This window comes from Cucurbita maxima, unplaced genomic scaffold (genome assembly GCF_002738345.1).
Source record: "Cucurbita maxima cultivar Rimu unplaced genomic scaffold, Cmax_1.0 Cma_Scf00001, whole genome shotgun sequence".
NCBI classification, from domain to species: Eukaryota; Viridiplantae; Streptophyta; class Magnoliopsida; order Cucurbitales; family Cucurbitaceae; genus Cucurbita; species Cucurbita maxima.
Genome location: NW_019272017.1, coordinates 3,796,128 through 3,813,525, shown reverse-complemented (window position 1 = coordinate 3,813,525; position 17,398 = coordinate 3,796,128). Strand labels below are relative to the sequence as shown.

The following is a 17,398-nucleotide window of genomic DNA, read 5'->3' as shown; positions in this document are numbered from 1 at the left end:
TTTTTTTTTTTTTTTTTTTCTCTCCATAAAAGTCGACTTTTGACTTCCATTTGGAAAGAAAAAACAGTAGAGAAAAAAAAAGATGCAGTTTCGAAGTGATTTGCTAAATTCACATTCAAACCATAAGTTTGAAAATCAAATTTCATACATTAATATATATTTGATTGACTAAGGATCGTCAATCTGGCATTGGATAAATGACCTCCCTTTCCTCCTCCCCCAATAGACGTAGGAGTTCTATATGAAATAAAATTGACCACCAGAAATCTCAAAGCTCGAAATTCTATCTTATGATTTGTAGACAGAATGAAGAGAAGGATATAACGGAAGACCTTTACATACCTTCAATATTTGGTGGAGATTGAGGACATCCTCGCAAATCAGTTCCATGACCACAGTTGCGACATGTCACGAGGTACGATGGCACTGAGTTGAAATAAAAATATATATTAAAAAGGGAAAGAAAGAAAAAAAAAGGAAGAAGAATTGTAAATGACACTGGCCTAATCAAACTCAGTATCAGCATTACTTTAAATTAAAATGGCCATTCATTTATGTAAATATGTTCTTGACTTGATTTAACAAAATCAATGAAACTCCTTAGATGAGACGAAAACATTTCCAGGCAAACCCACAAAACAATCCAGAGTAACTAGCCTGGCCAAAGACTAAGATCACTCTGAGGCCGAGAAGTTCACATATAACTATTTTTTTAAAAGTCAATAATTCAGAACTCACTGTCTGGAGATGGTATTTGCTTGGATGCATGGCGCCAAGGATCCTGCGAACCATTTGTAAAAACTATTTTTGAACCTGCAAAAAACAATATTTTTTTCAAATTACGTGTAAAATAAGACTTGAACCAGTGTCATTGTCCTGATCTATGGAAAAACAAACAGTTGGTCATTGAAAGGTAAAGCTTATCTACAAGGGAAAAGCTTTGGAAGTTTTGTTGAACTGGCCAAGAAGTGCTTTCATACAAAGTACTAAAAATAAGAAGAAATTTCAGGGATCAGGGTTGAAGTAACTGGGTCCTAAAACTTAAAAGCATAGAACCTATTGTATAATACACTAAAGTGAACTAGAGGTAGCCAGAAAAGAAGTCCCGAGTACACACCAGCAATTTTTGTGCCTCCATAGTAAATATTGGTAGTGTCTACATCAGGATAGAGGCCCTCTCCGAAAACATTTTTGCAGAGATCCAGATGATATCTGTGGTTACTTGAGTTATTTGTAAACAAATAGCTGCTAAAAGGGAGTATGGAAATATGATAAACTATCACAATCACGAAATCTATGAAGAGGGGACTGGAAAAATACCTTATATCAACTTTGGAGGATCGAATGCTATCATTTGCAGGTGCTACCTGAAAATATGCAACTTCAGTACAAACTTGGAACCACCACAACCGGTCAGCACTATCTTCACCCAGAGTGGTGTTTTTCAAGTGTTTCTGAATGTAAGTCCGAACATTTGAACCAAAACTTCCAAGGAAATAATTTTTAACGTATTTGGCATAGGCATCCTGCAGGTGAAAATGTGCCATTCACGGTGTAAAAATGTCTCAGAAAACATTGATAAAGATAACATATGTATTGTGAAAATATGCACATTCTGAGCAGAAACCCGATTATTATCCTTAAAACGTGTCAATTTAAAGGACACTGTAGTGTAGAGGGAGGTTGGAAATCATTTATTTTGCATGGGTTTGTTGAATGTAAACTTGTTCGACATGGCTTGCCCAACTTTTAGTTTAAACCTTCAAACAACATTTTTTATAGACCAGACAAACTTGGCAGCTATGTTAAGATGGCTAAACAAGTAAATTAACTGTGGGATGGAAACAGAGTTTGATATGTTTGTTCGGGTATAGAAACAAGTATATCAAGGTTAGTTATAGGCAAGCAGATGCTAATAACTAAATTCTGTGGCCTTTTCAAAAGGCCATCTCCTTTCTTGTACTTGAAGCTCTTTTTATTTTCCTTTTTTTTTTTTATTTTGCAAATGCTAGATAATACACAGAGGCCAGCCACAGCAAAATAGCTAATTGGCTGCTAGCATGGATAGAACCCAAAATAACATGGTGCAGTGGCTAGCATTCCTTCGACCAGTTTTTCTATCTCATCCTTTTAATTGTTAAGGTCTTAGATGAATGGGAGATGTCCCTTTCAGCCTCGTTGAGCACTATCACATGTCCATAGAACATTAGGGTGGCAAACAAGAGGGCATTCAAAACACTTCAAGATTCTATTGAGAGCCTCTTAACAGATAAATATAATATACTATTAGTTGGGTCACTATTAGTGCTTAAAATCTAACAACTATTGGGAACTTATCTAGAGATTTGAGCTTGATGATGATCAAAAAAGTTCATCATATTCCTTAATTCTTGAGTTTGAAGGATTGGATGTCTAGTTGCACTTCATTAAGAGAGTAATAGAATTTCTAAGTGGAAGACAAGTTTTAGAGTGGCACAAAGTTCATATCCTGGCTTCTTTTGTAGGCTTATTTTTTACAAAAATTGTACTATTCCTTCTAGATATTGAAGGATAGAACTTCTAACTGCGCTTCATTACCTCTACACTTTTAGTTTTTGTCCAATTTCTTGCTCATTCTTAGTATATAATATAGTTCCTCCATTTTTTATTAGGAAACAAAACAGGCCATAAACAAGTAAAGCATAAAGGTAAGAACTGAGAAGAAATACATGAATGAATACCACTAAATCCTTTCCCGCATTCTTTGCTTCAACAAGAGGACAACACAATTTATCTGGATTTCCATACTGAAACTGCACATTTTTAACAAATAAAGATAACCAACATTGAAAACTGAAAATTCTTACAGAGAGGCTTCAAAAATTTAAGTGTACCGCCATAGCAGCAGCATCTGCCAGGAAATAAAAGAAATCCCCATCCACTTCCATCTGTAAACACAGGCTAGATATCAAGGAAAATATGAGGACTACAAATACTGTGTCCCACTATAGATGATTATATGGAAAATCGACCTCTTCCGCACCAAACAATGCCTGTACTTCTTCTTTGTTGATTGCAAACCTTTGCTCAACAAGTTGATTGATTTCTTGTAAAGCAGCCTTACAAGCTGGGCCAGCAGACTCGCCAATCTGTATAGACAACACAGGATATTGTCAAAAAACAAAAAACGAAAAAAGTTAGAGAGACTAGAATGTTATTCTTGCATAGAATCTGAAGTTGATCGAATCAGAGAGCAAGAATGCATATAACCAATAACATAATATTTGGATCACCTGTTGATCAAAATCAGTGAAGTTAAAGACGGCAAGGACAACAGCAGAACTTGCAAGACTTCCACACGTTAAATGAGGAAACTTAAGTTGAAACCAAGCACTAAGAGCTCCTGAATATGAAACACCAAAAACGAACCATGGGTTTTCACTCTTTCTGTCCAGTTTCAGATTTAAGGAATCCTGCAAGTAAATCACCAACAGACCAACATTAGTTTACGTAGGCTGGTGAAGTCATTAATTGTTACAAAATAAACTATATCTTTAGGTAGTGAAGTGCTGATATCCTGTTATATTTTCCTATTATTTCACTTCTAATTTTATAAAGAAGATATAACTTCACTTGATTACGAGTCATCTGACACATGCAAACATACAAGTTATTCAATCTGATTTTTCAATCACATAAATTGAATATAAGCTATACTTCAACTCTTCCAAGTAGAAGGATAAGGAAATGAACTTCACCTTCTGATTGATGATATAGCTACAAATTGGATAATAATTACCTGATAATACTGACGAAAAACAGCCAAATCAAACAAAGCTTGCTTGGATGAAAGATATCTCAAGTTATTTGTCGTCAATGACTTGAAAGGAGAACTCTTCCCATAGTAGCGATGCTCAAGAGAAACAATGGCTGCTCCAAACTTCTTTGCCAGAATCTGCATAACGTAAGTGAACAAGAAAAAAGAGATGACCTCTTCAAATAGCTTAAGGAACTTGAGAAGAAGATAGATTTCTCCGTCACTCGCTCACTTTCTATCTTACTCTTCTTTATCTATCTATCTACAAGAACTCCTAATTAACGTAAACAACCAATAAATATCATGTCCGCAGATTCACCCTCATTTCATCATTCCGACAAGAAATCATAAACACATCTCTTCAGATATGATTGTCGAACGTACACTTAGGTAATCGTTGGCAATCCCGTTGCAGGGGCCTTCACCACAAATTCTAAAAAATATCGGCCCGTCCGGTATCCGAAAGTAGTCAAGGAATTCAAAATAGCGCTGCTGAAACTTATGATGATTCTGTATATATCAGCACCCAAGATGAGAATGAAAGGCGTAAATTGAACTAATAAGTATCAAATTCACAAATACAAGAAATTGTAAGAGAATTGAATTACAACATGCCACGGTCGCGACGAAACTACAGATATGGAGGGGAACGAAGCAACGTATTTCAGAGTGATACATTGTCATAGATAATTGTTCATACCGACTAAAAATGCATATAGGTCAGAATTTAAGCATAGAACACTTAATATCAACCATATATTGAACTCCGACTTCTCAAGTTCATTTCAGACAAACCAGAATCAAGCCAAGTACGCTTCACAGAACAATAATCCCGAGTCATATTCAACAGTCATCAGATGTGATGAATCCAATTGAAATGGAAAGTAAGGCAGAAGAAGAGAGAAGGCCATTTTACATAATGAGAGAAGTGATCGAGGGTCTGGTCAAACCAAAACTCCTCCTGGGTTAAGAACTCGCTTCTTGTAGACAGCCACCCAAGCGTCACATGGCCGTTTACGAAGGCCGATGAAAACACCGCCATCGCCACCGCCAGCCACAATCGAGCAACCATCACGACCTTGCTCATGATTTATGATATCGACACCAATTGAAAATGAACCAACAAATTGCGAGTGTTGTAGACATGCATGTGTATGTTTATATAGTTTCCTCCCCTCTTTTATTTATAGATTCAAATATTTTATCTTTTATTAAATAAATTTAAAAAAAAAATAATTATGATATGTCCATGTAAAAAGTTATTTATTCTGATTTTCCATTTACAAGTCTATTGTTCGTATTAACGTTTTTTATTTTTATAAAATCTTAATATGAATATGAATATTATTCTCTTTATTTGCATTGCAAGCATTCATTTGAATTAATCACACTCAAAACCACATATTTCTGTTCTCAACTTCATTTCATGCCAATTATCCCGCATTTTTTGCCTCTGTTTTTATAAAAAAAAATTATTATCTTACTTTTTTTTTTTTTTTTTATTTAGGTATGAGTTTCCGTGTACACTTTTAATCCATGAAATTTGGAGTTCCAAATATTTTTGTTGATTATATGAATTAGATTAATTTTATTGATTGCCATTTATTAAGAAAGGAGGGATTTAAATCATTTTTTAGGAGTGGAGCGGGAGGGTTCACATTCTGACCCTATTTTCTAAAACCATTCAGGTCTGTTACCAACATTGACTCAAGTTTTAGTTAAATGACTTTTTAGTTAAATGACTTATTTGAGGACAACTGTACATGCTAAAACTCATGATACTCGAATAGACTTCTTTGATATTAAGGTGGGAAAGCCATCGAGAACTTTATTTTTGATTATCTCTAGTGCTTTCAACTTTTTGAAAAAATGACCGTCAAAATATCGTGGAATAAAGATGACTCATAAGAACTTTATTTAAAATATGAGTAAAATTGGGTCCAATTATAAATTTGGCCCCGAAATTTTAGTAGGTTTCAATTTAGTCTTTAAGTTTCATTGACAATGTTTAAAATTATTAAATAAGAAAAATCAATTGTTATAAAGAAATAGATTAAATTAGAACTAAATTGATAATAATAATTCCATGGACGGAAAAAGAAAAAAAAAAGACTATTTATTTACTTTTTCCGAAAATAATAAATTTATTATAGTTGGTCGAAAACTCTATGAGTTGGGCTCATGAGCGGGTACTTTTTCATTCAAAATTCATTAGAACGAGTAGGGTTTTGGGGTGTTTTAATACTTATTTATGTTAATAAAGTCATAAAATAAATAGTGAACCAAAAATGGAGATGAGGCAAACCACTTTAGCAACGAAACAAGAGAGAAGAGCAATAAATAATGGCAAGCAAGCTTCCTCTATCCATTTCAGTTCTCACCTGAACTCCGAAGTAAAATGAAAGTAGGCGCTTTTTTCCAACCAAATACAAAAGAAGGGGTGTTTTATACCATCCTGTCCTCCCAACGACGGCTGCTGGGTCTGTCTCTAAACTTGTGATATTACAGCACCTGCAATTTCACTAAAATCTACCCAACCACTTCTCTACAATAGATGTGTTTGCCCCCCTGACCGAAACAAACAATGTCGGTTTCCACTACAAGCAACCGAACCACTTCTGGTTTGAATCGGAAGGGAAGGGGAGGACTGGATGCAATGGTCTTAAATGTGTCATCGAAATTTATACTTCACGGTTCGTGATCATAGATCCTGAAAAAGAAACCCAGGTTTCATAGATACTACACAGATGCTCGTCTTGGAATATAATGTAATATATTTGAAAACACTAGTTGATCATGTGATACTCTATTTTATAAGGGTGTCCCTAACCGACACCCCAATGGTATTTTTTATAAGCATTCTTTGTGGAAACCCCTCTCCCAAGGAGATGTGTTTTAAAGACTTTGAGGGCAAGCCCAATAGATAATACATGCTAGCAATGGGCTTGGGCTGTTACAGCATGCGCTCACCTCAACTATTCTCACAATATAACTACTTAGTCTTACACATAGTCCTTACTGACTGCTAGGCTACCAACTCGGGGTCTGGTTTGTAGTCACAATGATTGAGTTAGGGATTTAGAACCATTCCATGTTTTGGAATCTCCAAACAAACAGTTGACACTATAGAGATAAGGAAAAGCAGTTGAACCTGATTATTCGCAGCCTGCCCACAGACCCTTTGAGGCTTCATATTCAAATCGATCATTTTCGTATCAGTCTCTGCATGACCATCATCATTAGCCTCCCGAACAGGCGATAATCGGTGATGATTTCGCTGGTTGTCTTCCACGGCGACTTTATGCGGCAGTGTCTGGTTATGTCCTTTACCAATATTATTGGGAACCTTGGAATGTGGAGATGGCTCATCAAGATTTATAGGTTTATCTCCTGGAAACTGAAAAAGAAACAAGTTCAAAGTTCCAATTTTTAAGTAGCTGGAAAACACACAAGGTCGTATCGCAATCTATCGACCAACCTCAAACCTCTGCCTTAGCAAAAGGTATCTCTTATGTGTCCTTTTCCCTCCAACATGAACGACCATGTCACATTGCAAACAAAGGGAACTTCCATCTATCTCACAGTAAAAGAAAGCTGCAAGCAATTTCCAAGGCCAGAAAATAAATACATCTAAGTTAACTAGACTGTCCCAAATAGCGGTACATAACAAAGCTAACAAGTACGAAAAACAGAAGGAAAAACGTCCATACCAGGTGCATTCTCGCATATATCGCAGCGGGGGTGTTAAGGATAGTTGACCGTTCATTAAGGCAAATATCTAGATATTTGCCTTACATTACGGGTTACCATATTTTCTCTTTTACTAAATGCAAATATATTGTATTCATTTATTATTCTTTCCTTTTATCGCTATTTCCTTATTATTTGTAATTTACCTTATTTCTGTATTCTGTAAATGATTATAAATAAAAGAACTCTCACCACCATTTGGGTGTGGTGGATTAATCAAACATTCACATGGTATCAGAGCCCTTTCGGTTTAACAACCCTGATCCTTTCTTCTCTATGGCTTCCGAATTTTGTTATCATCTTCTTCCTTTCAATACTCTAATCCATATGATCACCATCAAACTTTCTTCCTCCAATTATCTTCTTTGGAAAAGCCAACTTCTCCCTCTTCTTGAGAGTCAAGACATGCTGGGCTATGTCGATGGAACTATGGTTCCACCACCTCGCTTTGAACCAGAAACCTCTTCAACATTCAACCCCAAATATTTGGCATGGAGAGCAGCCGATCAACGACTTCTCTGTCTCCTGCTCTCCTCTCTCACTGAGGAAGCCATGGCTGTTGTCGTTGGTCTCTCTACTGCACGTGATGTTTGGCTTGCGTTGGAAACTACGTACAGCCATCAGTCAAAAGCTCGTGAACTGAGACTCAAGGATGACTTGCAGTTGATGAAACGTGGCACAAAACCTGTTGCTGAGTATGCCCGTGCCTTCAAAAAAATTTGTGACCAACTTCATGCCATTGGCAGACCCGTCGAGGACATTGATAAAGTGCATTGGTTCCTTCGTGGACTCGGCACCGAATTTTCAGCTTTTTCTACTGCTCAGATGGCTCTCACCCCTATCCCCTGTTTTGCAGATCTAGTCTCTAAAACTGAAAGTTTTGAGTTGTTCCAGCGCTCCCTTGAGTCCTCTGACTCCACTCCTACAGCATTCATAGCCACTAATCGTGGTCGCACCCATGAAAGTCACCCTGCTTCCTTTACCAACCAGCGAGGTCGTTCTTATTCTCACAAAAACAACTCTTCTAATCGAGGACGAACCCACTCAAGTCAGGGTCGTCGACCACCTCATTGCCAAATATGCCGCAAAGAGGGCCATTATGCTGACCGCTGCAACCAACGGTATGTTCGACCTGATTCTTCTCATGCTCACCTTGCTGAAGCCTTTAACACGTCATGTTCTATTGCTGGACCCGATGCTGCTGATTGGTTTTTGGACACTGGAGCTTCGGCCCATATGACTGCCGACCCATCAATTCTGGATCAGTCTAAAAATTACACGGGTAAGGACTCTGTGATTGTAGGAAACGGTGCATCCCTACCCATTACCCACATCGGTACTCTTTCTCCTGTTCCAAATATTCACTTATTAGATGTCTTGGTTGTCCCTCACCTCACTAAAAATCTTCTTTCCATAAGTAAATTAACGTCTGATTTTCCTCTCTCCGTTACATTTACTAATAATCTTATTACTATCCAGAATCATCAAACAGGAAGGGTGGTGGCAACCGGTAAAAGAGATGGAGGGCTATATGTGCTGGAGCGCGGCAACTCTGCTTTTATTTCAGCCCTTAAAAACAAATCTTTACGTGCTTCATATGATTTATGGCATGCTCGTCTGGGTCATGTGAATCATTCTGTTATTTCTTTTTTAAATAAAAAAGGTCATCTTTCTCTTACGTCTTTATTGCCTTCTCCATCATTATGTAATAGTTGTCAGCTTGCGAAAAGCCATCGATTGCCTTATTCCCGCAATGAACGTAGGTCGTCTCATGTGTTAGATCTTATTCATTGTGATCTTTGGGGTCCTTCTCCCGTCAAATCAAATTCGGGTTTTCTTTATTATGCTATTTTTATTGATGATTATTCTCGATTCACTTGGTTTTACCCTTTAAAATTTAAATCTGATTTTTTTGATATTTTTCTTCAATTTCAAAAATTTGTGGAAAATCAATATTCTTCTCGTATCAAGGTATTTCAAAGCGATGGTGGTACCGAATTTACTAGTACTTGTTTCAAAACTCATTTACGTAATTCTGGCATCCACCATCAACTCTCTTGTCCATATACACCTGCTCAAAATGGTCGTGTTGAGAGAAAACATCGTCATGTGACTGAGACTGGCTTGGCCCTTCTCTTTCACTCTCATCTTTCTCCTCGTTTTTGGGTTGACGCCTTCAGCACTGCAGCTTATATTATCAACCGGTTGCCTACTCCACTTCTTGGAGGTAAGTCACCCTTTGAACTCCTTTATGGCTACACTCCACATTATGACAATTTTCATCCCTTTGGTTGTCGTGTTTATCCTTATTTGCGTGATTATATGCCTAACAAGCTTTCTCCCCGCAGCATTCCTTGTATTTTTTTGGGTTATAGTCCTGTTCATAAAGGGTTCCGCTGTCTTGATCCCGCCACCACTAAGCTATATATCACCTGCCATGCTCAATTTGATGAAACTCACTTTCCTGCTATCCCTAGCTCCCAAGCCCAACCTCTTTCCACTATTCCTATTTCAAATTTCTTGGAACCACATCTTCATCATATTGATTCATCCCCCCCTACCACTTCATCACCGCACATTCCTCAATCCAGTTCATCCCCGTGTGATATTTGTTCTGACCTTGTAGATGAGTCTGTGCAGGTTGATACTTCTCTTGCAGGTTCCACTTTGTCACCCTCGACTTCTAATTCAACCTCTATTGAACCTCCTGTTGATTTCTCTTCTTTGGGCACTCATCCTATGATCACACGCGCCAAAGCTGGTATATTCAAGACTCGTCATCCAGCAAATCTTGGTATGTTGGGCTCATCTGGACTTCTCTCTGCTCTTCTTGCATCCACTGAGCCAAAAGGATTCAAATCTGCGGCTAAGAATCCTGCTTGGGTGGCTGCCATGGATGAAGAAATTCGAGCGTTACAACAAAATGATACTTGGACTTTGGTTCCTCGCCCTGCCAACACCAACATCGTGGGCTCTAAATGGGTGTTTCGTATTAAATATTTGCCCGATGGATCCGTCGAGCGTTTCAAGGCTCGTCTCGTTGCCAAAGGTTATACTCAGGTTCCTGGTCTTGACTACACTGACACTTTCAGTCCAGTTGTCAAAGCTACCACTGTCCGTGTTGTGCTTTCTATTGCAGTCACAAATAAATGGCCTCTTCGACAACTTGATGTCAAGAATGCTTTTCTCAATGGAACGCTTATTGAACGTGTTCATATGGAACAACCTCCTGGGTATGTTGATCCTCGATTTCCAAAGCATGTTTGTCTATTAAAGAAAGCTCTCTATGGCTTAAAGCAAGCTCCTCGTGCTTGGTTTCAGCGTTTTAGCTCATTTCTTCTCACACTTGGGTTTTCTTGTAGTCGCGCTGACACGTCCCTTTTTGTCTTTCATCAGCAATCTAACCTTATCTATTTGCTTCTTTATGTTGATGACATTATTGTTACCGGCAACAACTCATCTCTTATTAACAGCTTTACTCGCAAGCTTCATTCTGAGTTTGCTACCAAAGATTTGGGTTCTCTCAGTTACTTTCTTGGTCTTGAAGCTTCACCCACTCCTGATGGTCTCTTTATCAGTCAGTTAAAATATGCTCGAGATATTCTTACTCGTGCTCAGTTGCTCGATAGCAAACCAGTTCACACTCCCATGGTTGTTTCTCAACACCTGACTGCTGATGGTTCTCCTTTCTCTGATCCTACTCTCTACAGATCTCTTGTTGGCGCCCTTCAGTACTTGACTATCACGCGTCCAGATATTGCCTATGCTGTCAATTCTGTCAGTCAATTCTTGCATGCCCCTACTGCAGATCACTTTCTTGCTGTCAAACGTATTCTTCGCTATGTCAAAGGAACACTCCACTTTGGTCTTATCTTTCGTCCATCCACTGTTCCTAGTACGCTAGTCGCTTATTCGGATGCTGACTGGGCTGGTTGTCCCGATACTCGTCGTTCTACATCCGGCTATTCTATTTATCTTGGTAACAATCTCATTTCTTGGAGTGCCAAAAAGCAACCTACTGTATCACGCTCCAGCTGTGAATCTGAGTATCGTGCTCTTGCCACAACTGCTGCTGAACTTCTTTGGGTTACGCATCTTTTGCATGACCTCAAGGTCCCTATTTCACAGCAGCCCTTACTCTTATGTGACAACAAAAGTGCTATTTTTTTGAGCTCTAATCCTGTTTCTCACAAGCGGGCCAAGCATGTTGAACTAGATTATCATTTCCTTCGAGAACTTGTTATCGCTGGCAAACTTCGTACACAATATGTACCCTCTCATCTCCAAGTTGCTGACATCTTCACAAAGAGTATTTCTCGACCTCTTTTTGAATTTTTCAGATCCAAGCTTCATGTTCGTTCAAATCCGACGCTCAGCTTGCGGGGGGGTGTTAAGGATAGTTGACCGTTCATTAAGGCAAATATCTAGATATTTGCCTTACATTACGGGTTACCATATTTTCTCTTTTACTAAATGCAAATATATTGTATTCATTTATTATTCTTTCCTTTTATCGCTATTTCCTTATTATTTGTAATTTACCTTATTTCTGTATTCTGTAAATGATTATAAATAAAAGAACTCTCACCACCATTTGGGTGTGGTGGATTAATCAAACATTCACAGGGGGACATCACTGGGACTTGCAAGGCCAACTCTTACATGTCGACTTGCTAGTTTATTGCACAGATGGACCTTTCATAACAAGTTTACAACATATTTATTAAGATTTCAGCTTCAGTTTTAAGTTTTTTGATATGAAACAAACACAACTTCGAGGACAGCAGCAAGCAGGAAAGAATTTGATGGCATAAAACTGAGTGAGAATAATATACAGTCACATCAAATATCAATCTATTATCCTTGAAAAGGGAATCGATAAACTCCCGAGCTACACTTGAATGACAGTGTAACAACCCAAGCCCACCACTAACCGATATTGTTCTATTTGGGCTTTCCGATTCCCCTCAAGTTTTAAAATACATCCACTAGGGATCTCACAATCCACCCCCTGGGGGCGAGGGTCCTCGCTGGCACACCCCCGATGACTGACTCCTATACCATTTGTAATCAGTCCAAACCCACCGCTAGCAAATTGGGCTTTCCCTTCTAGACTTCCACTCAAGGTTTTAAAACGAGTACTAGAGAGGTTTCCACACCCTTATAAAGAATGCTTCGTTTCCCTCACAGACAGCCATGCGACAGGAGGTCCCGACATCAAAACCAAGTGGTCAAAGATCAGTCAAATTATCATCCAAGCAGACAAATCCTCAGGTTAAATATCAAACAGAACTACCATCAGGCACTTGTTTTACATAAATTCAATGAGTGATCATGTTTCTGTGTCAGTCAACATGAGAATTTGTCCTTTAAACATAGATTGCTGAGAGAGATCCAAGGCAATGCAGAATATGAATCATATTTCTTGCTGAATTGACAGCAACAAAAGCCTTCCTCCAAAGTCACCTAGCAGCCACAGGAAGAGATTCCTCTGATCAAGTACAAGATCCACCAGCAATACAATTATCAAATGCAGACACATATCTAAGGACAACCCAGAATTTTAAAGGGCCAATAATCCATGATTCAATTATCAATCCACCAGATTCTCATTGCAAAAGTGAAGTGGCCACGGTCAACATAACGCAAAATCAACCCATATGGGCAAAAATTAAAGAAGGCAGACAAAAGAAAGAAGAAAGAAACGAAGAGGAATACCTTCTCATCACAAGAGCGGCAAAGGGCGGCTTCGTCAGCAGCACAAAAGACGACAGCTGCAGCGCTTTCACAAGAGTCACAAAGTGTTCTCATAATTGAAGCTCCCCACTCTCATTTCCTCTCCCAACAAAATCAACCACACTAAAACTACAACAGCAACGCCTTCATATCCCCGTCCTCATCCACATACACGATGGAAAAGAAAACGAAAACAAACCCAAAAACAACTGCCCCAAATAAACCAAACCCCCACAAATCAGAAAGCAATAAGAACAAGAACAACAAGTTCCTGACCTTTCCTAGACCAAATTATAGCTCCATTAAAGATGGGCTTGACGTTTGACAACGAAAACGATGGTGGGAAATGACTAGGAAGAGAGAGAGAGAGGGAAATGAAAGCAAAGAGGATCGAAACAGAGAAAATTGAGAAATGGGGTTGGATTAGCGGGGCCTGGGGGGTAAAAGAAGATTCGAGAAGACAATTGGGCTAAGGGAAACAAGAATAAATAGGAAAAAGAGCACATGGAAGGCAATGAAGAGGGGGAAAAACGGAAGATCTTTTTGTCAAATTAGCACTTGAAACAGGGAGCGAAATGGATGGCCACAAGTTTTGTAAGAGGAAAGCGAGGAGAGTGGAGAAACGAATGGCGTTCTCCGATTATTCTCATCCACCAGTTACATATCTAACGCGGGTCCCAAGCTTTTTTGTTTGTTTATATTGCCACAACATGCTCTGGGTGAGTGGAGATTGGATGCAAATGGATGGATGAATGGGAATGGATGGTGGAGATGGGGTTTCGTTGTTAGAATACCCTCTTCTCTTTGCACGTGGTGGCACTGCCCGCGTCTTCTTCAACAATTGTTATTTGTGGTTCAAATCCATCGCGCTTTTCTCGGTCCAATCGCACTCCAAGAGCCGTGCTCTCTATTCTCCCTGTGTTCTTTGTTTTTTTTCTTCCTTAACTTCAGTTGTTTTCGTTTTCTTAAATTGAAGTTATTTGTGGGTGTTTTTTTATTAAACAAAAAGTCAATTCATCCCCTTAAACCTAAAAAAATTATACAAATTAAAAATTTGAAACTTTGATAGGGACACATTTGTGGTCATGTTTGGACATGTTACTCGTGATCCCATGTCTATTTATTATAATTTGTACATGTATGACATTTTACCAAAACGATGTCTACATCAATTAATGCTAATTTAGGTTAAAATGTAAGATAGAGGAGATACGACTAATTGTTAGCTTTTTCTACTTGGGTTGTATGCTATTAATATTGTTGTTTATTGCCTACTAACCCACACATGTTCTTAAATTTATTTAAAAAAACTTTCATTCCTAATTTCTAAGACCATTTTGCAATAGCAAAGTCTGAAGCTTGAGCATATATTGTCCGGACCACTGTAGATCCAAAATTTAGTTGGTTGACTTACTTGAGGGCAAGAGTGAGTGTCGCACAATCGCACTGAAAATTCTAAAAGAGTACAACTATAACACTAAGCTAGGTGCGTTAACACAGTGCCTAATACATGAGACACCTCTGACTGAGGTTCTTTTAGGCCAACCATGTGTACTAGCCCAAGTGCATATCACATTGTATTTAGCACGCGCATAACACCCTCCCCCATTCTAGTCTCTTTTCTATGAGGTCTATGAGGTCGAAAAGGAGTTGTTTTAAATTCTCACTTGTTGGAAGCCATTTATATGTCAAAAAATGCACATAAGTCAACAATGGAATGTCATTAGACAGTGAATATGTGATCTCCAAAAAAATTGATAATCATCTTTTTATTTGATTGTATTTTTTTCTTTCTAAAAGTCTATTTTCATAGTGCTTACTTAGTCCAGTCCAATGAAAGTTCGGGCTTAAGTGGGAGGCAAACAAGCCCAATATAAGTTTGGGCTTAGGAAAGTAACCCACTTGTATATGGGCTTCCGTAAGCTTTGGATTGAGAGAAATTTTGAGCTTATTTTTCTTAAGTCAACTTAGATGGCTTCTCAACCACATGTAATTATATTTAAGAAATATAACTAAATTTAAGAGCAATATAATACAACTAATCAAGATTACACTTTTAGAAAAAAAAAACATGCACAATATAATAATAATAATAATAATTTACAAAACTCATGGAGGGAGATAAAGAAGAATAAATAAAAAGAACGACAACAACAACAAACTGGAATTTCAACTTTTATGGAATAAAATTTTGTCGGCAATAATTAAAAAAAAGAAAAAAAGAAAAAAAGAAAAAAAGAACCAGAAAAATGATGAAATAATAAATTAATTAATAAAATGGAGGATGGTGGCAGCTCATAGCGGCGTGGGCCCTTTTCCCTTTCCTCTTTTCTCCCTTTAGGTTCACATTTTATTTCTTTAATTATTTTAATTCAACTTCAAATCTAAGCGAGAATAATTAGAATAATTTTAACTTTTAAAATATTTATGTTTCTTTAATGCCTATTTTTTAAAGAAATTAATTATTGTTTTTGTTATTATCTGCCTCCGTTACTTCCCTTAATACAAAATATTTTCGAAATAAGTTCCTATAATACTCAAATTCTAAGCGATTGACTAATATTTTTATTATTTATTTAATAGAAGATAATTTCTGAGAATTAAAATAAATAAAAAAATCAAATCAAACACTTTATAATTAAATGAAAAAAAAAAAAAAAGTAGGAGGTTTCTTTATTCTGTGTGGAAACTAATAAAAAAAGGGCAGAGAAGTGTTGGGAGTGTGGTGTCTGGCAATGCACGTGGGTGGTGTGCCTCCTTTTCCCTTTTCTTCAGTCAAAGCTGTGCCCACTCTCTCTCTATTATAACCTACCTTTTTCCTTTGCTTCCCATTTTTAAGGCCCCGACCAAAAATAACATCAAATTATTCCTAATCACACTCATTATTTAAGTATATAATTGCTCTAGTTAGACGAACACGACTCTTCACAATGGTATGATATTGTCCACTTTGAGCATAAGCTCTCATGGCTTTGCTTTGAGCTTCCCCAAAATGCCTCATACCAATGAAGAGTGTATTCTTAGATTATAAACTCATGATCATTCTCTAAATTAACCGATGTGGGACTTTCATCATCCAACAGCTGTTTCTAACTTATAAATTTTTTAGAGTTAAAAATTTATTAGATATAAAATTTAAAATGTGTATACTACGGTTGTTGTTATTATTATTATTATTATTTTTTTTTTTTTTTTGTAAAGTTTATGTTGGTACAAATAGCCCATATATTTATTTTTAAGAGACGAGATGTAACCCGATGATTAAGTTCGTATTTTTCTCATTTTTAAAACTATCACTGTTTTAATAAATGGTATGGAAAGAAGAGGGGAGCCATCAGCCAAGTATAGGGCTCCTATGGACTGAATTATTGCTATCACCATAATAAAAAAATAAAAAAATAAAAAAATAAAAAAAAACTGAAAAGAATATTATACGAACTGAACCTGAGTTAAATTTTGAAAGATAATTACTTTATAGCTTAATTTTAAATTTTCAAATATTAAATTGTATTTTTTTTTACTTTAATATAGATGACCCATTTGAACCTTTGATTTTTAATTATCAGTTTTTTTAAAAGAGAATATAGCACATTCAAAATATAAAGTTAAAAAAAAAAAAAAGTAATTTTGACCGTTTTAAAATCACTCTTATACATATTTTGAATATATAAATCTTAGGGATAAAGTTGATATTTTAAATTACTTCTAGCAAATTTTAATAGTTCAGATAAAAATAATTTTTACCAATAAATTTTAAAATCTAACTCTTTTGATATTTATTATATGAATTTAATTTTTTTATTTGATCCTAAAATTCTACCATATAAAAAATTATTAAAAATGAAGTTTAATTAGTTAATGTCATGATACAATTAAATTCAAACTTAGAAGAACCAAACATTTCACATTTCAAAAGATGGAGTTCAAATTTCAACAATAAAAGAGTTGGTTTTGAAAATTGTGTAGGATGAACTGAGTTGATCCAGATAATTCATTAAAAGAAAAAGAAAAGAAAAAATCAAAAGTGTATTTAAAAAAAGAAAAAAAAAAAGGGTTGAATGGTGAGGTGGTAAATTCAGAAAAAGCAAACAAAACCCCTTTAGCGCGGCAGTTTTA

General features: G+C 36.8%; 2 protein-coding genes across 2 annotated transcripts in view; both read right to left on the bottom strand.

Annotated features, from left to right (window-relative positions):
* Positions 1 to 4,904, bottom strand: part of LOC111479920 (probable serine protease EDA2) — a 6,222-nt gene extending 1,318 nt beyond the window's left edge. The window contains exons 1-11 of the mRNA XM_023124832.1: positions 4,713 to 4,904; positions 4,181 to 4,306; positions 3,779 to 3,934; positions 3,273 to 3,452; positions 3,012 to 3,128; positions 2,874 to 2,927; positions 2,721 to 2,792; positions 1,321 to 1,526; positions 1,118 to 1,212; positions 739 to 813; positions 343 to 426 (exon numbers count right to left, since the gene is read on the bottom strand). Of these exons, the coding sequence (XP_022980600.1) occupies positions 343 to 426; positions 739 to 813; positions 1,118 to 1,212; positions 1,321 to 1,526; positions 2,721 to 2,792; positions 2,874 to 2,927; positions 3,012 to 3,128; positions 3,273 to 3,452; positions 3,779 to 3,934; positions 4,181 to 4,306; positions 4,713 to 4,883 (1,336 nt within the window). The 5' untranslated portion in view covers positions 4,884 to 4,904. The remainder of the gene's footprint in view (positions 1 to 342; positions 427 to 738; positions 814 to 1,117; positions 1,213 to 1,320; positions 1,527 to 2,720; positions 2,793 to 2,873; positions 2,928 to 3,011; positions 3,129 to 3,272; positions 3,453 to 3,778; positions 3,935 to 4,180; positions 4,307 to 4,712) is intronic.
* Positions 4,905 to 6,104: 1,200 nt separating this feature from the next.
* Positions 6,105 to 13,953, bottom strand: LOC111481613 (B-box zinc finger protein 18-like). Its single transcript, XM_023127143.1, has 6 exons — positions 13,265 to 13,953; positions 12,177 to 12,241; positions 7,507 to 7,538; positions 7,275 to 7,390; positions 6,948 to 7,193; positions 6,105 to 6,506 (listed from the first exon to the last, which is right to left on the bottom strand). The coding sequence occupies exons 1-6, from the start codon at positions 13,355 to 13,357 to the stop codon at positions 6,498 to 6,500; spliced, it is 561 nt and encodes a 186-aa protein (XP_022982911.1). The 5' UTR covers positions 13,358 to 13,953; the 3' UTR covers positions 6,105 to 6,497.
* Between the last annotated feature and the right edge of the window lie 3,445 nt (positions 13,954 to 17,398).

Coding starts and splice junctions, on each gene's coding strand:
- LOC111481613 (XM_023127143.1), bottom strand. CDS start 13,357: ATGAGAACACTTTGTGACTCTTGTGAAAGCGCTGCAGCTGTCGTCTTT. Junction 12,242..13,264: donor GCCGCTCTTGTGATGAGAAG/GTATTCCTCTTC, acceptor TTGTTATGAAAG/GTCCATCTGTGCAATAAACT. Junction 7,391..7,506: donor TATATGCGAGAATGCACCTG/GTATGGACGTTT, acceptor AATTGCTTGCAG/CTTTCTTTTACTGTGAGATA.